Source organism: Notechis scutatus, chromosome 11 (genome assembly GCF_049901735.1).
Source record: "Notechis scutatus isolate UNSWTSFEM ecotype Mainland chromosome 11, rNotScu1.2, whole genome shotgun sequence".
NCBI classification, from domain to species: domain Eukaryota; kingdom Metazoa; phylum Chordata; class Lepidosauria; order Squamata; family Elapidae; genus Notechis; species Notechis scutatus.
Window position 1 is genome coordinate 19576118 of NC_142019.1, and position 20558 is coordinate 19596675.

At 56.7% G+C, this 20558-nt stretch overlaps 3 protein-coding genes across 9 annotated transcripts; 2 read left to right on the forward strand and 1 right to left on the reverse strand.

Moving 5' to 3' along the window:
- Positions 1-4: 4 nt before the first annotated feature.
- Positions 5-3637, reverse strand: CIB1 (calcium and integrin binding 1). Its single transcript, XM_087973000.1, has 6 exons — positions 2030-3637; positions 1907-1941; positions 1409-1562; positions 812-930; positions 629-717; positions 5-508 (listed from the first exon to the last, which is right to left on the reverse strand). Exons 1-6 carry the CDS (start codon positions 3516-3518, stop codon positions 487-489), a joined length of 1908 nt encoding a protein of 635 aa, XP_087829126.1. The 5' UTR covers positions 3519-3637; the 3' UTR covers positions 5-486.
- TTLL13 (tubulin tyrosine ligase like 13) lies at positions 3522-14469 on the forward strand. Of its 7 annotated transcripts, none has more exons than XM_026684664.2 (17): positions 3522-3611; positions 5417-6010; positions 6209-6493; positions 6609-6649; positions 7073-7191; positions 7762-7892; positions 7995-8151; positions 8272-8415; positions 8678-8763; positions 9219-9444; positions 10115-10299; positions 10989-11177; positions 11289-11472; positions 11943-12143; positions 13055-13397; positions 13825-14068; positions 14152-14469. In XM_026684664.2, the coding sequence occupies exons 3-17, from the start codon at positions 6330-6332 to the stop codon at positions 14162-14164; spliced, it is 2427 nt and encodes an 808-aa protein (XP_026540449.2). In that variant the 5' UTR covers positions 3522-3611; positions 5417-6010; positions 6209-6329; the 3' UTR covers positions 14165-14469. The 7 variants fall into 7 exon arrangements, with proteins under 7 accessions (XP_026540449.2, XP_087829121.1, XP_026540448.2 ...); XM_087972995.1 differs by having other exon boundaries at positions 14230-14469; XM_026684663.2 differs by having other exon boundaries at positions 14260-14469.
- A 2208-nt stretch (positions 14470-16677) lies between these two features.
- Positions 16678-19398, forward strand: NGRN (neugrin, neurite outgrowth associated). Its single transcript, XM_026684685.2, is given in 5 exon segments — positions 16678-16893; positions 16896-16935; positions 17003-17078; positions 17081-17115; positions 17197-19398. Coding segments are annotated over 5 exon segments (621 nt in total). The 5' UTR covers positions 16678-16826; the 3' UTR covers positions 17600-19398.
- Positions 19399-20558: the final 1160 nt, after the last annotated feature.

Genomic DNA, 20558 nt, shown 5'->3' on the forward strand with positions numbered 1-20558 from the left:
GTGAGTTCGTTGAGTTTTATTTTGCAAAGTGTAGAAATCAAAGTCATGTCACGACTATTCATCAAACTCAAGAGGCTGGCTTATGGCCAGTGCTCTTCCCCAACACTCAGAAAGGAAGAAAAATGGTCCAGTGAGTCGGACCTCCCAATGCGCCCAGCAGGGTTTAATTGGAAGAGGGTCCATTGCTCCACCAGAAAGCAGCAGGAGCGACGTCAAAGCCCTGTCCCAATTTGCCCTTGCCACCCCAAGCCATTGCACAGAACTGCCAAGCGAGACAGAAGCAGAGAATACCAGCCCCAGCTCCCTGGGTCCTTGCCCCAGCCCTCCCGATAGAAGCACCCGCTGGTGGAGGTGCCCGCAAGGCCATGGTTGAAGTGGCTCTAAGAGCTCGGTGGGGTCGAGCTACTTGGGGTTCCTGTGTGCTCTGAGAAAAATGAGCCACTTTCTGAGATGTGGAATCTTCTAGCAAGTTGGGGAAGAAAAGAATCACAGCACGATCTTGAAGGAGCTGGAAGGAAAATATAGGAATTGGTTATCAGAGGCCGACCAGGTTCCTTCCAAAGCACAACCCTCCCTCCCGAAACACAACGGATTTAGCCAAAACTCAACCCAAGAAAAACGGAGTCACCTGGTGAAGTCTGGAGAGCGGGAAATGATGTGCTGGAACTCGGAGAGGTTGATAGTCCCATCTTTGTCAATATCCGATTCCTCCAAGATCTGTCCAGACAGGGAGGGGCCTGGTGGGTCAGAGTTGGCTGTGCCCTTCCTGGCCAGCCCTCCAAGTGTGTTCTCCCCCCCACCCAGCACTCACGTTCTGGATGAGCTGCTCCATCTCCAGCAAGCTCAGCCTGCTGTCTTCTCCTTCTCCCGTCAGGGAGTTCACCAATTTCTCCAAGTCCTTCTTGTCTAGAGTGCCGTCATCATCGAAATCTAGGGAGAAGCTGGGCTCAGCCTTCCCAAAGCCAGAAGCTTTCTCAGCTCCGGTCCGGGGCGTTGAGGTGGAAAGGCTGAGCTCCAAGTTCATTCAGGCAGGAGAGAAACACCACCACCCCCGCCCCCCAATTTGGCAGGGGAAAGTGACTGTCTTTGGTACCTTCTTCACATCCAGGGATCTGGAAACGGCCGCTGCCCCCTTGGGATCCAGCGAGGGAGGGGAGGAGGATTCCCCGCCTTGCTGGTGAAAACAGCCCCCAGGGCCAGGAAGGTGCAAAGCAAGAGGCCCCGGAGAGAAGGGAGCCCAGCCCACTTGGAAGCCCCGCGCCAGGCAGCCAAGCGCCGGGAAGCCCGCAAGCGGCGGCCCTCGAAGGGCCCCCCGGCTGCTGATGCTGCTGCTTGTCGGGCGCAGCGCGGCCTCCTCCGTTGGGCCGCCCGGGCAGAGAGCAGCAGGCGCGGCCGCGACCCTCCCTACCGAAGAGGCGGAAGGCGTAATGCGACTTGACTTCGGGGGTGGCCGAGTCGCTGAAGACGCTCAGCAGGTCCAGGAAGTCCTCGAAGGAGAGCGCGTCCTCGCCGGGCTCCGCCGTGGAGAAGATGCGGCAGATCCGGTGCCGGAAGGGGTTCGCCTGCAAGAGCCGGGCGGGGGTGTCAGGGCCGGCGGGGGCCGCGACCCCGCCGCCCAGCCCGGGAGAGGGAGCGGGAGCGGGAGGGGGCGGCTCACCCGCAGCTCGGGCAGCGCCAGCAGGCGGCTCTCGGGCACGCGCGTCTTCAGGGCCTGGGCGCGCGCCTCCCGGGGCAGCAGCTGGCAGAAGCGCTTGTGGGCGCTGCAAGGCAAGGCGAGGCGGTCAGGGCGCGCGCGCTTCCGGGCCCGAGGCGGCAAGGGCGCCGGCGGCTGGCTCGGCTCCAGCGGCGCCCTTCCGGGGCCCTCGGGACGCGGCCCGGATCCCCGTCCCGCCGCCCCGCTACTCACAGCAGGATCTCCTGCTTGCTCAGGAAGGTCAGCTCCTGCGGGGAGAGAGAGAGAGAGAGGCGGTCAGGGCCCGCGCGGGCGGGCGGCCTCCCCGCCAGCCCCCAAGTCCCTCCCGGGGCGCACCTGGTACTCGCCCAGCAGGTCGCGGGGCAGGCGGCTGTCCGAGCCCCCATCCGTCCCTCTGGCCACCGCGGCTCCGGCTCTCCCGGCGCTCTTCCTCCTCGTCGTCGTTGTCGTCGTCCCGTCCTGGGCGGAGCGGCTGCTCGACCGCCCCCGGCGCCAGAGGGAGCGCCAGCCGGCCGGCTCGGGGAGGCGGAGCTTCGGCGCGGCCAAGGCTGGCTTCCCGCATGGCCGCGGAGGAGCTCGGGGAGGCCGGCCAGGGCGGCGGGAGCCCCGCGGGAGCCCCGCGCTCTTTTCCTACGGGCCGGAGGAGCTGGTGCTGCGCGGGGTGGAGTGGCCGAGCAGCGGCGGCGGCGCGGGGGCGGCCGTCAACCCCGCCTGGTCGCGCTTCGACCGGGCGCTGCGGGAAGGCTGGGCCGAGCGGCTGCAGCGGGGCCTGTTCCGCTACCGCCTGGGCCGGCTGCCGACGCGGCGCCTCCCGGGCAGGCTGGGGCTGGTGGCCCAGCTGAACGTCCAGCGGGCGACGGAGAGGCGGCGGCCCCAGGAGGTCCGCAGCGTCCGGCAGAGCTTCGACCCGCGGCAGTTCCACTTCGGCCAGATCCGGCGGGAGGAGGCCCTCTTCTCCCTGCGCCGCCGCCGCTGCCGCTGCCCCGGCTCGGCCGGGACCCTGGTGGCCATCAACGTCAGCCCGCTGGAGCGGGGACACGTGCTGCTCATCCCCGACCCGGCGCTGGCCCTGCCGCAGATCCTCACCGCCGAGGCCCTGCGGGCGGGGCTGGAGGCCGTGCTCCTCAGCGCCCACCCCGGCTTCCGCCTGGGCTTCAACAGCCTGGGCGCCTTCGCCTCCGTCAACCACCTGCACCTGCACGGCTTCTACCTGGACTGGGAGCTCCGGGTGGAGTCCGCGCCCGGCGAGCCCCTCCTGCCCGAAGCGGGCCTCTACCTGCTGCGGGAAGCCCCGGCGCCCGCCTTCCTCTTCTACTGCGACGACGGGGCGCAGGTGGAGCCGCTGGCCCGTCGGATCGGCCGGATCACCGGCCACCTGACCCAGCGAGAGATCGCCCACAACCTCTTCGCCACGCGCGGGGCCGCCCCCGAGGGCCCCCTCGGCTCCAGGGCTCGGCCTGGGATCCGGGTGCTCCTTTGGGCGCGGAAAGGCTGCTTCGGGACCAAGGAAGAATCGGCCTTCAACGTGGCCGTGTGTGAACTGGCGGGACACCTGCCCACCAAGACTGTCCAGGAATACGAGGGCCTGACCGAGGCCTCCGCGCTTCACCGGATCCAGCAATGTCTGCTCCCAGCCAGCCAGTTCGCCCAGCTTCAGCGGGAGCTTGTGGGCCTCCTCAGAGAGCGGCCTCCCTCGCCTCAGGGGCCTGCCTGACTTTCGGGTCCAGGACGCGGAGGGTCTTCCCCAGGTGGGGCTGCTCCAGAGGAAGCCTGGCTCAGGGGGGCTTTTGAGATAAGCCCAGTTAAGCCAGATGAGCCCAGCCATTGTAAAGAACTCCGTGTTCTTTCCAGACTAACAAGATGCACAAACTAAAGAGACAGAAGAAGCTGGACGATAAAGCACAAGGCTTAATAGCTGGTAAGGAAAATAAAATACCTCTGGGAAAGAAGCTTGTTTGTTTGTGCGGGTATTTAAAGGGGTCCGCATGCATTTTTGAGAAGAGCTTCACTGCTACTAGGAGCGAAATCGTAGGGTGAGTTTTTCATTACAGGAAGCCCAATTAAACCATCCTGTGGGGTCTCACCCCTACCAGTGACTGACATCACCACCATCTTCAAGGGATTCTATCTTATTTCCTATTTGAACTCTAAATCACACCAACCACAGGTCCATTTAGTTTTCTACCACCTGTAAGGATCAGCCAGTTTACAGCTGAACAGACTCCCCCCCCTTCTTTTCTAAAGCTCACACCACCCTCTGCTTTCACCATGTCCTGGTAGCTCCAAAAAAGATGCTGTAATTGCTGAGAGTTCTGCAACATAGTCAGCGCACCTGTTCCTGGGCCCATTCCATTGTGGGGTGCCAGCCTTTGCTTTCAACGTTACCTGAACCAGACCTTTGCAGTCAGCCATAGTCCAGTTTTATTTATAGCAACATCGCATGTTGTGCTCAAATACAATTGCCTATTGCTAAGTTAGCTTTGGTATGCTATGACAGGATATGTCGAACAGAAGTTTTTTGCCATAAAATCTTTAGTGTAAATCTAGCATCTTGTAATTGGACCAGGAAAAACAATCCAAAAAAAAAGGCTTGGGCTTGCATAATGTCCAACTTTTATGCTTTTATTGTCAATTTCAACCAATGGGAACGATTTTGATAGGGAGGCCAACAGAAAACCCACATCCTATCATGGGTGCCCTGACTTCTGTTGGCCTTTTCAATGGCCTTTTATTTTTCCAAACATCAGGAGCTTCTCCACTGTCTTCACGTTGTTTCAAAATATTTAAGCTTCAGTTTGTATTCGTGCTTCCAGTGAGAGCAACCAGCATGGAGTGATCTTGTTTTCTTCAGCACCATTATGTAAAACATATATTTTTCTTCCTTCAGTCTGGGGAAAAAAATGTGACCCTGACAATACATAGCTTTGTGGTATGGTGATTTGTTCTGCATCTGATATGGTTTTCCTCTCAAGATAGCAGATGTCTCGGTATTTCATGAGCACACAACCCTTGTCTTGAGCCTAGAGAGATAAAGTGTGTCACTGTTCCAAGACATACTTTATCAGTGTATCTGCATTAGGCTAGTATTGACAGTCTCTTACCTGAAATGGCATAGGTGGGTCTCCTGCTTGAGCGGGGGTGTGTGTGTGTGTGTTGCAAAACCTCCAAGGTCCCTTATAGGTCTGTTTTCATTCAGAAGATTCAATATTGAACCCTCTCCTCTTTCATCCTCAGTTTATATAAGATTGTCAAAGCTATTTTCCTGTAATGTTAATTCCAATTTCTATTTCTTCTGATCCAGTCCTTCTCATATTGCAGTCTATGTTCATTAAATACATTTACAGCATACAATTCTGTGTTTCCCCTATAAACTAAAGAGAGCTCATAAAATAAAGTATATGAATTTATGAAGTATATAAATGCTGCTCCAATCCAGCAGACCCATGAATGGTTTTAAACACTATTAATACATTTCTTAATACAACCGAAAAATGCACCCCGCATGTATTCCCTTTGGAGGTGAAGTATGCTATGCAAAATGCAGGACCAATGCATCTGAACTGATTTTTTGAAAAGTATCTGGCGTCCCATATATAACACAGCCCTGGGAGCAGGGGAGTAAAACAGTAAAGTTGGTCAGCAAAAGAATTCATGGCAGTGAAAAAGAAATTTCATTTGAACGAAGATATCGAATCACATCTCTCCCTCCTTTTCTCTCTTTAGAAATCAACCTTGTTCGCTGCACTTTCGCCTATTTTCTCTGATTCTTCGCCTTTTCAATCCAGCCTTCTGCTTCCCTTGGTCTTGCGAACCTCGGAGGGGGGGGCGGCGTCCTGCTCTGCCTTGCAGCGGACAATCCGTCCAGCACTCCCCGCAGATCACCTGCTCCTCGCCCGCGCCACACTGGCAAACCCCAGCGCGCGTTCCGCCCAATCCGACCCACCTCCCGTCCGCATCAGCATCCCTGGCCGGGCGTCCCCGCCGGAAAGCGCCCGGGGAGGCTCCTGCGCGGGGCCCCGCAGCCCCGTCCTCCGAGCGGCGCGACGGCCGCCGCCCAATACGGGCCGAGCAGAAACGTCTCGGCCGCAAGGGGCGGAGTGTGGGCGGAGACGTCGAAGAAGAAGCCTGTCGCCGAGAGATGACGAAAGAGCTATTTGCATCCCTCCTTCGCGTCCCTCGTTGCTGTGGCGCCAGGGCCCCGCGCGCGCCCCGTAGGCTCCCTGAGGGGCGGGGCTCCTGGTCGGCATGGTGACCGCGTCGGGGCCCGAGGCAGCCTCGGGGGGCGCCGCCGCTGCGCCAGGAGAGCCGCCGGGCTCGGTGAGCCGGGCGGGCGGTTGGGCCGGCCGCGAACGAGGCTTCCCCGGCCCGTGCGCGGGGGCCGTGTCCCGGCTGAGCTCCGCGGGCGGACGGCCGCCGGCAAGGCGGGCAGGGGCGCCGCGCCTCGCGGTAATAATGGTCGCGGTTGTCACAATCGCTGCCGCCGCGCTGACGGCCGGGCTGCTGCTCTCGCCAAAGGGCCCGAGAGGATGAAGATCGGCCGAGAAGAGAGCAGCGAGTCCGAGAACGAAAGCGACGAGGAGGAGGAGGACGAGGACGAGGAGGAGGACGGCGGCCTGTCGGACGAGTCTGCCAACGAATGCCTGAAGAGGCCGGAGGCCGAGCGGAGGAGCCTCCGCGCGGCTCCCTTCCGGACAAAGGCCCAGAGCCCGGCCGGGAGCAGCCCGGAGCCGGCCCGGAGGAACCCACGGCGGAGGAGGGCGAGCCGGAGGAGCCCCGGCCGAAAAGGAAGAGGCGGCACCGGTGCGGTCCCTGAGGACGGGCGGGGCGGGCGGGCGGGCGCAGCGTCCCGGGCGGCCTCCTGCGGCCGGCCGGGGCTTCTCCTCGCGACCCCGTTCCTTCTCTCTCCTCCTCCCAGGCTGCTTTCCATCAACCTCGCGAACTGCAAATACGAAAGCGGTGAGTCCCAGCGGCGGCTTCTTCGGCGCTTTCCTCGGGCGCAGAGTCCGAGCGAAGGGGAAACGCCTGCAGGTCGCCTGGTTTCCCCTCCTGTACAAAGAATGGAACCTGCGGGGTTTTCCGGAGGGGGCAGAAGCAGGAGATTCCGCTTTTGCATCCCAGAGGAGGATGAAAGGCTGCTTCCTTTATTAGCGCTGTGCAACAGTGCAGGAACGAGCCAGCGCTGTGTAATCTGGGCCAGGAGAGCCACTGGATCCCTTGCCGGCAAAGGGGGTTCCGGGGACTCCCTTGGAGGGGTTGAATAACCTGAACGACCATTCCTGATGCTCAATTGCGCGTAGCTTCTGGTCCTGCAAGCAAGGCCAGAAGATCATTGGATGCCTCCTTGGAACCAGCTTTGTCCGTCTGCTTCCTTTGCTGCAGTTAGACGGGCTGCTCGGCGCTGTGGCCTGAAAGAAGTGGGGGAGGATGAGGAGTGGACTGTGTACTGGACTGACTGCTCAGTTTCGCTGGAGCGTGTCATGGAAATGAAGAGGTTTCAGGTACCCAGCCCAGCCAGGGTGACGGGAGCAGAGAGAAAAAACCCCAGAGGAGTCCTGATTTCACTTCTCTGATGGCTTGGGAAGGCTGGCTGGCTGTCCAGTTCTTCAAGTGGGGGGGGGCTTCTCCTGGAGCGGAGGAGTTGGGAGATGGAAAGGGAGAGACCGCGGCACTAGGGCTTCTGTTGCCCATTCCACGTGGCTCCAACAGTGGGGAAAGACTAGAAGAGCCCCAGAAGGATGCAGAATAGGGACTCACCAGAGAGGAGCCATAGTTGGGTTCTTCCTGTGGTATTTCCATCACCACCCCATCTTTACTTTTATGCGGCAATGCACTTTGTTTAGTTATTGAGTGAAATGAATAAAAAGTGCCTAAGGTGCCTTTACTTTTTGTTATGGAGGTTGGGCTTGTTGTTTTTTACATGTATTCATAATTATTTTCTTAAATGTTGGAGCTCTTTGGGAAGATGCATTCCGTGACCGAAAAGTGGGGCAAAGCATTCTGCAGAGCAACAGAACGAAAGCTGTGCCAAGGCGCTTCCTTTTCCGTCTCCTGCTTTTGCTTCCTTCCAGAAAATCAACCACTTTCCTGGCATGGCCGAGATCTGCCGCAAGGACCTGCTGGCCCGCAACCTCAACCGGATGCTGAGGCTCTTTCCCAAGGAGTACTGCATCTTCCCTCGCACCTGGTGCTTGCCAGCTGAGTGAGTGAAGGAGAGGCGGCTGTGGTTGTGCCAACCCTCCCAGCTGACATGGCACAGGAGGCGGGTTGCTTACATGCCGGTCCCTGTGTTGCCTTTCTGCAGCTATGGGGACTTCCAGGCCTACGGGCGAATGAGGAAGAACAGGACGTACATTTGCAAGCCGGACAGTGGCTGCCAGGGGAGGGGCATCTTCATTACCCGGAACCCCAAGGAAATAAAGCATGGGGAGCACATGATCTGCCAGCAGTATATCACTAAGGTGGGCCTGGGCGCCTGGGGGGCCTGTGGCGGAGAGCAAGAGCCCCAGGCAGTGAAGAATGCGGTCTCGGCTATGGGACCGATGGTTCCTCTCCCTCAGTCTCTCCTCCTCTCTTTGCAGCCCTTCCTCATTGACGGCTTTAAGTTCGACATGCGTATTTATGTCTTGGTCACCTCCTGCGACCCCCTGAAGATCTTTGTCTATGAGGAGGGGCTGGCCCGCTTTGCCACCATGAGGTACATCGAGCCCAACAGCGGCAACCTGGTAAAGAAGCCCAGGAACTGGCATCCCCTTTGTAGGAAGATAAGCTGTTGGTACCGGATGGGGCTTTGGGAATGACTGGGGAGAACTTGACACGGTGAACACCATCCTCGGGTCTGCAGGGCTCCCTGGGCCGGCAGATCTGGTCCCACTGGTGGACCAGGGGAAACGAGGAGGAGAAGGTGAAGCAGGTGGGCAAGGGGAGAATCCCAGGGGCCTTCAAGGGTGGAGAATCAGGCTCCCCCTCCCAACGTCTCTCCCACAGGATGACATCTGCATGCACTTGACCAACTATGCCATCAACAAGCATAATGAGAACTTCGTGCGGGACGACAACACGGGCAGCAAGAGGTATTGCTTGTACCCTGCATTCCCTTGCTGGCGAGGGGGCAGCACGCCTGCTAGTAGGGACCAGGGGCAGGTGGGGTGGGGGGATAGTGCACCAGATGCCCGTTTGTAGGAAACGCCACTTTTCTCCATGAATTGGCTGCTTTGAAAAAAGTAGGTGACTTGCCCACCTGTGTGGCTCTTGAGGGGGGGCAACCGGGCATGCCTGTGTCCTGGTGGGAAAGGCTCTGTCAAGATCTCCGTCTCAGAAGGAGCTGGGAGAAGTGGCTGGACCCACCCTGGACACCCTGGCTGGCTGGCTTCTCTTTGCACCCCTCTGTGATTGGGGGGGGGGGACGTGGCTGCACCCCAAGGGAAAGCAAGGCTCCCTTGGAAGGGCCTAGAGTTCCTGGGGGGAGCTGTTGCTCAGTGATCCTGGGGCTCCTGCAGCAGCTCTTCTCCCTCCCCTGATTCAACAGGAAGCTGTCCACCCTGAACACTTGGATGCGGGAGCACAGCTACGACACCGCGGAACTGTGGCGGGACATTGAGGACATCATAATCAAGACGCTCATTGCTGCTCACCCAGTTCTGAAGCACAACTATCGCACCTGCTTCCCCCACCACATCTCCGGTTGCGCCTGCTTTGAGATCCTGGGCTTCGACATCCTCCTGGATCGGAAACTCAAACCGTGGCTTCTGGAGGTAGATACCTTTCCCAAAGCTCTTTGACCGTGAGATGAGTGATATATAAATGAAATAAAGAAATAAAGTGCCCGTCTGAAGCAGGAGAGGTTGCCCTTTGGTTCACCCGCTCTAGCACCTGTTACAATTTTGACAAAAATAGGCATGAGGTTCTCCTGAGAGATTTTGAAAGAGGGGGATGAAGGAGGGCAATCTTTTTAAGCCTCCATCCATCATTTCACATTAAGAACCGTCCCCTCGGTTCCTGTTCCCAGCCCTTCCCATCATCCCCTTCAGCAGAGAATTTCCTGAGACCCAAAGTTTCCTCTCCGTCCTCCAGGTCCTGGTTGTCCAAAGGTGCTTTTCCAAGAGGCAATTGGACTTTCTGGTTTTTCATTGAAGACATTTCACTTCTCATCCAAGAAGCTTCTTCAGTTCTTGGATGAGAAGCTAAACGTCTTCAAAGGAAAACCAGAAAGTCCAGTTGCCTCTTGAATGGATATTCTTTGTCATATTCTCTCCTAAGCGGGGCCCAACGTACAGCCTGACAAGCTCTTTTATTTAGGAAATTAAAAAAAACAAGAAGAAGGTATATCAAAGAGCTGCTGGGATATTCCCCTGGTTCCTCAGATCGAAATGAATGCAAATGCGGTCTTGGTGTGTGTGTGTGTCTCTTCGCTCACTCTTTCAGGTCAACCATTCCCCCAGCTTTACCACGGACTCCCGCCTGGACCGGGAAGTGAAGGATGCCTTACTGTGCGATGCAATCAATCTCATCAACCTGCGGGCCTGTGACAAGAAGAAGGTGCTAGAAGAAGACAAGAGGCGGGTGAAGGAGCGCCTGCTGCAGCCCCACCAGCAGCCCCGAGAGGCCAGGTAGCTCTGTGAGCCCCTGCCAGGCCTGGGGTGGCCTTTCCCAGGGGCCCCTTGGCATCCTCTGCCCATCTACCACAGGGGAGGCTGTCGTAGAGCAAGCGGAGAATCTGAATTGTGTGCACAATTTCAGGGAGTCTTTGACTTAGGGACCACTGGAAGTTACAACGGCACTAAAAAAGGGGGCTTATGACCATTTTTCACACTAACGACCAGTGCGGCATTCCCATTTGTCATGTGATTTACATTCGGATGCTTGGCAACTGACTCACAGTTATGACGGTTGCCATGTCCCACGGTCACGGGAACTCCTTTTGTGACCTTCTGACAAGCAGAGCCAATGGGGAAGACAGATTCACTTAACAACCGTGTTTCTAATTTAACAGCTGCAGTGATTCATTTAACACTGTGGCAAGAATAATCATAAAATGGGCAAAACGCACTTAACATAGATATTCTCCTAAGAAAGCCAAAACCTCACTTTTACTTTCTGAAATATTCAGGTTTGAGGTTTATGAACAGTTTGAATTGACCGAGAGCACCGAAGTTCTTCAACAGTAAAATTAATCCTTCAAAATGCAACTTGCCTAATAATTGTACACGGGGAGGGTGTAGGCTGGTGTGTGTGTGTGTGTGTGTGTGTGCACAGGGATTTGTCTGGGGTTTAGGGCCAGCTCTTTGCTGTCTTCCAGGCGTGAACAGATGGAGAGCAGCCATGCCGCCTGGCTGGCCCAAGCAGAGAAGTACGAGAACAGCCACCTGGGCCACTACCGGCGCATCTTCCCCTCTCAGGGCACTGAAAAGTACAGCCCTTTCTTCAAGCACAGTGGATCCCTCTTCCAAGAGACGGTGGCCTCCAAGGCCAGGGAAGAGTGTGCCAGGTAGCTGGATGGCCGGGGGGGAGAAACGGGGCCTTTCGGATCCTAATGAAACGCGTGCGAGTATAAGAGCAGCCGGTGGGTCTGCTGACCTTGTGGCTCTTTGCACCCCAGGCAGCAGCTGGAGGAGCTCCGTCAGAAACAGGAGCAGAGGGAGAACACAGCCGGGCGGAAGAAACGGGAAGGGAAGGAGAGCTTGCAGGGGGAGTCGGCTGGAGAGAAGGCCCAGGAGAAGAGCAAGGGCAAGATGACCCTCACCCGGATGGCCTACAGCCACAGCAAGACCTGGAGCCCCAAGGTGCCTTGCCAGCAAATACCCCGACTTCTGCCCAAAGGAAGCCCAGGTGGAGCTCCACCCAGAAATAGAAACCGGTCTTCCTCGGTTTTGCCTTCAAAAGAAGCCGCCTGGAGGCTGAAATCTGATCCTGAGGACCGTGGGCAAAACCAGAGGCTCTAAGATCAGAACTGATGCTGGTGGTGATGCTCCTGGGCCCTTTCCCTCTCCTGGCTGGCTGGCCGCCCTTGCATGATGAGGAGAGCGCCCAGGGCAGGGCAGGGCAGCGCCCTCCGTGGGGCCGGGTGAGCCTTGGAGCTGCTCAGCCGCTGGCCAAAGTGGGGACCAGCAAAAGCCAAGGAGCCCACCAGCCTCAGGTCTGACCTTAGAGAATCCAAGAGCCTGTGGTTTTGTTTTCGGGAGAGGGTTTAAAAGTTCATTCAAGTGGGCATATGTGAATTTTTGAATTAACAAGCTGCCGTTCTGCTTCCCAGATGGCCTCCTTGCAGTATGACAGCATGACTCCCCAAGCCATAGTGGAGGAAGAGGAAGTCGAGAGAGTCAAGGCCCTCTTGAGGCGAGAAAACCTCATCCGGGGGCTTGGCATTGTTGACCAGCTGACCCGCCTGCTGCGCAGCGCCGAGCCAAAGCCTGTGGAAGTCCAGAGGCCCCACATCAACGTCTCTGAATGCCAGGTGACCCTCTGCACGGGCCTGTCACCCCAGGGAAGGGCTGGGCACCAACGTGGCCCAGGGTGGAAACTCCAGGCAGCCTGTGAGAGGCGAGCCCAGCTCAGTCCAGAAATTCAGAAGAAAGCCTCCCCATCCGATGAGCAGGAGCCCACTGCTTCTCCTTGCAGCCTGTTTTTACTGTCATTAGTTTTTCCTAACTTCCAGCCAGAGTCGGCCCCCATTAACCGAAATGGATTGTTCTTTGTTCGGTTATTCTAGAACAGTCCTCGGTATGACATCCTGTGAGGTATTTGATGGGGCTGTAAGATTTCTCTTGCTTGGGACTAAACTCCCTCCTTCTCTTGGCTTCCGTTTCTGCTCCCGATTCTGTTCCTCCTCCTCTTCTGTGCCAGGGGGTGTTTGCAACCGTCTTAAAGCTGGTGTGAGAAAGAGGAGAGCACTCAAAGGCCGAAGCAGAAACCCCTGGAGATCTGGCTTCAACTGATGTGATCTAATGACTGGCCTGGGTCATGTCTCTGCCCCTCCAGATAGTATAGCAACCTATTGCATAATTCGGAAGGGCCCAAATATGTCCTTCATAATTTTCTGATTTGTGCCTCCGAGTCAACGTTTGACTCCTCGCAACTTCCCTGTCCCGACAAGGTTTTTCCGAAGGGGTTTGTTATTGCCTCCTTGGCCGGGCTAAGAGGGAGGGGCTGACCTGCAATCGCCCTGCTGACTCCTCACCTGATGCCCTCAGGACGACACCAAACCGGCTCTCATTTCCCAATCTGAGGCGTTAAGCAACCTGCCTCCTACAGGCGGGGCGAGTCATTGCAGAAAGCCTGCACCTTTCAGAGCCTGCTGGGTACCAGTGGATGGCACACAGGAAGGTTGTTTTCCCAAAACGTCAACGTGATGCTTTTGTCTTCCAGCCCCACTTTCTCCAGGATGTGTTCAACAACCACAACACCCAGGACCTGATGACCCTTGTCCCCCTCTCCCTCCTGAGGGGCTCGGCTCAGGAACTCGGCCGCCAGATCCTGCAGCAGCAGCCCACAGGACGCGTCCAGCTGCTGGGAAACCCAGGTTTCATCCCGACTATCCTGGGAGCCCTCTCGGGCCTCGGCCCCCCTTGTGAGCCGCCGCTGCACTTCCAGCCACCCAGGAACCTCAGCTGGCTGGGCACAGCCATGGTGGGCGAACCTTGCACCCTGGCGCGGATGCTGAGAGCAGGAGGGCGGCGCTTTGCCAGTGCCAAGAACAAGGCAGAAGGCAGTGAGTGTCCGGCCGGGAGCTGGGCATCCCTGCAGGGGCTTTCCCGGCCTGGCAACGTCCCAGGGCTCCGGAGAAGCTGAGGGCCAGCCTAGAAAGTAGCACCCACATAGCCTGGGGAGCTTCCTGGCCCCCTTCTGCCCTGGGTGGAGGAAACGGTGGTGGCTTTGCCCTTAGCCAGCCCTGGTGCAGCCCAGGCGGAGGGGAAAGAAGCTGTGCGCCCTCCTTCGGTCCGTCCTGGCTACAAGGCCGTTCTGCCCCCGAGAGCCACCTCACCTCCGGCAACCGTTTCGGCCACAGGAAGGGGGCTCTGGACTCGGAGCTACTGTGGATCTTGGGGTGCAGAAGAGACCAGGGTCCATTTAGAGAGTGGCAGGCTTCCTGGCTGCTGCTTCTGTCCAAGACCTCCAGACGCCGTTTCCTTTTCCAGGCAGAGCTTCCTCGAGCAAGCGGCCTCTGTACATGAGCTCCGGCTCCCTGAACTGCCTGCCCCACCCTGGCCACGTCGCAGGCACCCTATACAGCAGCTTCCCCTTCCCATCTGTTGCAGCTCCTCTCAGCCGGGCTGCTGACCTGCATGGACTGGCCATCAACTCGGCTTCAGCCCCGCTCATCCGGCGTGGGAGCCCCCATCGTGCCACCACGGTGGCTGCCATGCATTCCAGCCAAGCCAGGTAGCCGCCCCCTCACTCCTCCCCTCACCCTGAGTTGGGGCCGAGCCTGCGACTCCTAGCCAGCTGGCCTTTTCTTCCTTCAGGAAGGGGACCTGACCCGAAATCTCAGCGGATCCTTCAAGCCCAGAGAGTTGGGGCTGGAATCCCTGCCTCTCTTTCAGCCACTCTCCCCAAAACTTCCACCTCTGCAGAGCCGTGTTTCCCCTCCAGCTCACAGCAAGTTCTGAGAACGGTTCTGTGCCCTTGGGCTGCACCCCTCCGCTGCTCTCTCTGCAAGCCAGGTTCCCGCTGCAGATGCCAGTCAGCCTGCCCAGGCCATGGGACAATTCCTGAGAAGCCCCGCGGGCTGGGAGGAGGTTCCTTTTGTAGCCAACTTTGTATTAAAGCTTTATACAGTTCTACCCACGAGGGTTTGTCCGTCCTTTCGTTTACAAGCCGCTGCATCACCCTGTCCTTTGGGTGAGGTGGCTGCCTATTTAGTCCCACAGTGCTTGATAAGGACCGCAGTTTTTTTTATTCTTGTTTTAATATAGCTCCATGTCCCTTTGCACCCACACAGCCCCGTGTTTTTCAGACCTGTTGGCTTTGCACTTCATGATTTAACTACCCTTTCAAAGCTTCCCATCCTTTGTAGCTACTGAATCTGCTGCTGTTCGTTAGGGGACGGCTGCCGCTAATTTGTGCCTCAGTACTGAATGTAGGATTTGCAGGACAGATCCTGCAGAAGTAGGACCCAAAGTGCGTTGCCAGGACAGGAACAACGTTTGAAGAAATTTGATTCAGAACTTGTCCTCAAGTGTACAGGCAGAGTCCTCAACTTAAAAGAGCCAAAATTACAACGGCACTGAAAAAAGCGACTCAGTCATTTTTCACACTTGCGCCCTTTGCGGCCTTCCCATGGTCACATGATCGGAATTCAGGTGCTTGGCAACTGGCTCATATTTATAACTTTGCAGCGTCTGGGGATCATGTGATCGGTCCCCTTTTGTGACCTTCTGACAAGCGAAGTCAATGGGCAAGCCAGATTAACTTAACGACCGTGTTACTGACTTAAGAACTTCTGTGATTCACTTAACATGGTGAGAGGTCGTAAAATGGGTTGCTTTTGTTGGGCAAATTTTAGAGTCCCTAAATCTCCTCCTGCACTCCTGGAGCTGTTCAGTTTAGGCAAAGGAAGGTCAATGAAGGAGGATTAAGTGTCCGCCAGGCCCTGGATTACAGTACGAAGTGGGAGTTAGGATTTGATTGGGGTTAGAGCGGAAAGTTTTCGTTCCTTTCTTCATGTATTCCTTCTATTTTTATCCTGCCTTCATAAGTAATTCCAGATGGTGAACGTACTCCTTTCCCGCTCCTCTCTTCCCCACAAAAAACCTCCACCCTGTGAGAGAAAGTGACTGGCCCAAAGTCACCAGCCGGCTTTCTCGCCTAGGTTGTTACCTTAGCAAACTGGAAGAGCTAGCTTGTGTAAGCAGCGGCTCTTCCAGACGTTAATTGAAAAAAGCAGGTTAATCACAGAATATCTCCTCTATATTTTCTCTATGGGGAGGAGGATGGATATTTGTGGGTTTGAAAGGCCTGAAAGCTCTTCTTGAGGCTCTGTGTGGACCATGGAAGGAACTGAAACTGACTTTTGTGGGGAAAATCAGTTTGCAAATGAATGGAACAGTTTTAAGACAAAAAAAATGTGCCCCGGCAACTACTAGCTCACAGCAGCCCATTATAAGTTTTATCAGAACATTCTCACTGCGTTCCCTGAATTTGAAGGTGCAAATGTTTCTTTTAAGACCATAACTCCCTATAGGTAACAGAAGTAACCTGAGATCTATTTAATTACTTGTGCATGCACAATCACGCAGCATGTACTCCTCTTTCTGACATGTTTGAATGCTGGGGTGTGCCTCCCATTATTCCTTATACCGCTCAGGTCCGTGAGCTTTATTTATTGCTCCAGGTTCTGAGTCTTGATTCCACCCTTTCCTTTGCCCAATCACCCGAAATACCCTGTCTGAGCCGAGCCCTTCTTTGTAAAGGCCCTTAACCAGGGGTGGGATTCAAATAATTGAACAACCGATTCTCTGCCCTAATGATTTCTTCCAACAAGCAGTTCACCAAACTGCTCAGCCAAAGTTAACCAGCGGTTCTCCCGAAGTGGTGCCAACTGGCTGAATCCCACCCCTGCCCTTAACGGGATGCGGCTGTGGCTGGCACACAGCTCTGCCCTTGGATGCACAAGACGGGCAAAAAGCCAGGCTGTTGGGGCCTTCCCCCGCACGGAGAGCAGGTTTTCCCAGCCTGGCTCAGCTCGGGTCTCGGCAACCTCCCCGGAAGGCCGCAGCAGAAGGGCACGTCCACCACCCCAGCTGGGCACAAACTGGAGAGCCGCTCCATGTGTGCCTCCGCTTGCTACGCCTGGCTTGGTAGCCTTCCCCGCTCAGCTCCGTCCGAGGCGGCCCTCAGGCACCTGCGCCTGCAGCCTCCTTAGGCCCTTTACACGCCCAATGCGCGCGCAGCACAAACCAGGGCACCAAACGGCCTGGCAGCGCCTACTCCAATGCCAACCACACCGGGCCCGTCTGCGCAAGCTCATCGGGGGAAGCTTCTGCCCCGCCCCGCGAGGGGGCAGAGGCGGAAGCAAGCGAGGCGCAGGCGCGAGAGGCAGGACCGCCTCGTCTCCGGGCCGCGCAGGGCCCCACAACCCGAAGGGCCGATCCCGGGAGGCGCAGGGAGGCCGAGCCCAGCGCGGGGCCGCGTTCCGGCCATGAAGCCTCCGAGGGTGCCGGACCCGCGGAAGCTGCTGGCCGGGCTGGCGGCGGCGCGCGCCGACGGGGAGTCCCGGCGCTGGACGAGCAGCTGCAGGAGGTGGAGAGGTAGGCGCGTCCCCCTCCCCGGCGCCCCCTCCCCGGCGCCCCCGCCTGACCCGCCTCTCGCCCGCAGGAGGCTGCAGTGCCGGGCCCGGCAGACCCGCGAGCGGCGGCTGCGGAAGCTGATGGGGCCCCGGAGGCCCCCGAGCCCCGCGCCCTGAGCCTCCGCGCGATGGAGCAGATCCGGTAAGGAGAGCCGCTGAAGGGGACCCAGCTCGGCCCGCCCGCCCGCCCGCCCGCCCGCCTGACCCCGGCCTCCCTCCGCAGGTACCTCCGCAGCGCCTTCCCCGAGGAGTGGCCGGCCGACCGCCTGGCGCAGGGCTTCGGCGTGACGCCCGAGGTCATCTACCGGGTGCTGAAGAGCCGCTTCCGCCCGTCGCCCGAGCGGGGCCTGAAGCAAGACGCCCGCGCCGGCGCCCGCCCCAGCCCCGCGCCCGCCTGCGGAGCCGCCCCGGCGGCCCTGGAGCCTCCCGCCCGACTCTGGCAGGAAGGGGCGGCTGCCTCCCGGGCCCGCCTCCCGGGGCTCGTCGCCGGGGGCCCGTCCGTGGCGGTGGGCAGGCGGCCCGAGGGAGCCCGGGGCTCAGCAGGGAAAGCGGGCAAAGCGAGGGCGCCGCGCAGCCGCTCGAAAGAAGCGCCCGGGGAGGGTCCCGAAGGGCCGGCCGCCTCGTGACGCTGCTCCTGGGCCGGGAGGGGCTGCGGCTTCCCGCCTCCTGCCCTCCCGAGGCAGACTGGTGAAGGGGGGATGGAGCCCGCCACCCCTTGTGCGTTTGTCCAGCGTGCGGGTTGCCCTCCAAGCGGCAGGGCTGGTCCCGTCCCTTTAGCCGCCAGGAGCCGCAGGCCAGCCCGGCCTCTCTTGGAGGGACAGGCCCCAAATAAACTCTGTGACCCACAAGTCTCTCTACGTGTCTCCTTTAGTGAGAGCTTCGGCCAAGGCTTCCGCCCCCGAGGAATGGCTGCCCCTGGAGCAGGACCTGGCAGTCTGGGGAAGGCCGCTCTTCAGGATCCTCTGTGCCAGTTTAGAAAGGAATGGCTTGTATCTAAAACGCTGTTGGGAGATACAGAAGTTTACAGAATAATGGAGTTGCAGGGGACCTTGGAGGTCTTCTAGTCCAACCCCCTGCTTGAGCAGGAGACCCTAGACCAGAGGTCCCCAAACTTGGCAATTTTAGGGCTTGTGGACTTCAGCTCCCAGCATTCCTCAGCCAGCAGAGTTTACTCTCTTGTAATCCCTTCCTCTGCAATCTCTCTCCACTTTAGGAGATGAAGAGAGAGAAAAAGCAGGCATGGCTGGCTGAGGAATTCTGGGAGTTGAAGTCCACAAGTCTTAAAGTTGCCGAGTTGGGGACCCTTGCCCTATCCCATTTCAGACAAATGATAGTTCAATCTCTTTTTAAAAGCCTCCAGAGATGGAGCCCCCACAACTTCTGAAGGCAACTTCTGTTCCATTGGTTGATTGTTCTCACTGTTAGGAAATTTCTTCCCCAATCAAGTAAACAGTACCCCAACCAAGGAGCTGCCAAACAAGCCAACATTAAACGGCCCAACCAAAGAACCTCTGAGACCACCTTCACCAATACTGACAAGGCCACTAGAACAAACCCAACTCTTTACTAACATTGATGATGTTTCCCGGTTTGGGTCATGAAACATCTGCAAGAAAACAACCAAGCTCCAGAGAGCACCAAGGACCCCAAATTCCCTTCTGCCACTCCTCCCCACTTCCTTATTGGAGTCTAAAGAGTAGAACTTGCCCAAGGGAGGTTGGGGAGAAGCCCAGTCCTCTGCCCCAGCCTTCCCTTGGCCCTCCCCTTGAGAAGGTACTACTGTCACAAGAGAGGATGGAGCTCGGCTTTCAAAGAAGCCTCATTCAGACGCATACGAGTGGAGCTTCCTCGTGGTGTCTCTTCCCCCTTTCATTGCTGCATTAGTGGTAAACCTCTGTTTGCCTCATCTGGAAGCACAGGAGGGGGTGACCCACGAGGAAGGTGGCAAGTATGAGCAAGAAGCACACTCACTGGGATTCATGGCCTGCTGGAATTACTGGAGCGGAGCCACCGTTTTGGAGGAGGCAGAGTGCTGCTCAAAGCCACCGGATATCTGACGGAAGAAAGCATTTGTAGCTCAGGGTGGAACTGTGGAGTCCAGATGCACAGGTAATCGGTGATGACGTTACCTAGTTTGGTAAGGAAACAAGGAAACAACCAGGCTCAGAGAGCACCAAAGAATCAGATATCTTGATCTTGAGGGTCACAGGAAATAAAACATGGCAGTGGAAAAGAACAGCCATGCAGTTGCCAAGAAAACCACCTGGATCGCCCTGTCTAGTCAGGGCCTAGGAGTTGAGCTCAGCTGAGTTCTCCATTTAATGCTGCACCAATGAGAAAGAATGCCCTCCAATAACTTTAAAATGCAACGCATCTACATTACCCTCATTGTGTATAAGCAATAAAGATCTCATATTTTTCATTTCCATACATACATACAAAGATTATTTCCCTCCCCCTTACTCTTTCTCCCCCCCCCCCCTTCTATTGTATTTGTATAGCTGCACATCTCCCAGCAATGACTTGGCAGTGTATAAAGTGAAAATCAGCAGCTGAAACAGAAATCCAAAGAATGAAACCCGAGGTTATAGATCAAAACCCAACTTACCTTCTACCCAAAGGCTTAGACAGGCAAACAAGATGTGCAAAGACTGCAGTGATCACTCCTGGACAGCCAACTCCTAAGTCTAAAATAGACACACAATGCCCCTACCTTGGCACAGCCGGATGGGAGGCCACCTAGCAAGGCTTTGGATATTGGCAACGTCCCAAGATCTACAGTACGTAGGGATGGCCCTAAGACACCATGTTTTCTTGTGATAGTCCTGAAACGTAGGCAGTGTTATAATCCCCAAACCATCAAGGGGTGTTGGCCTGAAGACTCAATCTATTAAGCCTCTCCTGCATGAATAGTGAAACTGATATCGTATTTTCCCCCAAAATAAGACCTAATCGGAAAATAAACCCTAATATATCTTTTGGAGCAAAAAGTAATATAAGACCTAATCTTATTTTGGGGGAAATATGATATAAACCCTTTATAGCTGTTCAGTAATGGTTTATAATGGTTTTGGCTTTAAAATGCAATGGTTTAAAAATATTGGAAAACTCTGAGGTCATAGACTCCTTGTTCCTGCACAGCTAAAACAGCAAGGATTGCTAACCTTTGACCACTCAGGAAAGCTGAAGGAATAAAGAAGTGACTCCTTGCCCAAATGAAAGCTTATTCCCGCTTCTGTGAAAGTGAAGATTGACGACCAGGGAGGGTGAGTGGTCAGGAGAAGGACTGGATGTTTTCCTTCCTTCCAAGCTTACCTCTTGATAGCTGTCGCTGATGCACTCCTTGCCTTCTGCAGTGACGTGGCTTTCATCATCAGATTGGCCACTCACTCGAGGGTGTCCCCGCATGTGTGTGCACCCTCCCGGCCCTGCCACAGCTGGTGCTCGTTCCTCAGCCAGCCTGGATTTCCAAAAAGAAGAAAAGGAGTAGCGAAGAGCCCCAAGGAGAGCTTTCCTGGCCCAGACACGGCTTTCTAAGAGAGAGAGAGGAGATGCAGAGACAGAGCGTCCAAGAGATGGCGGGGG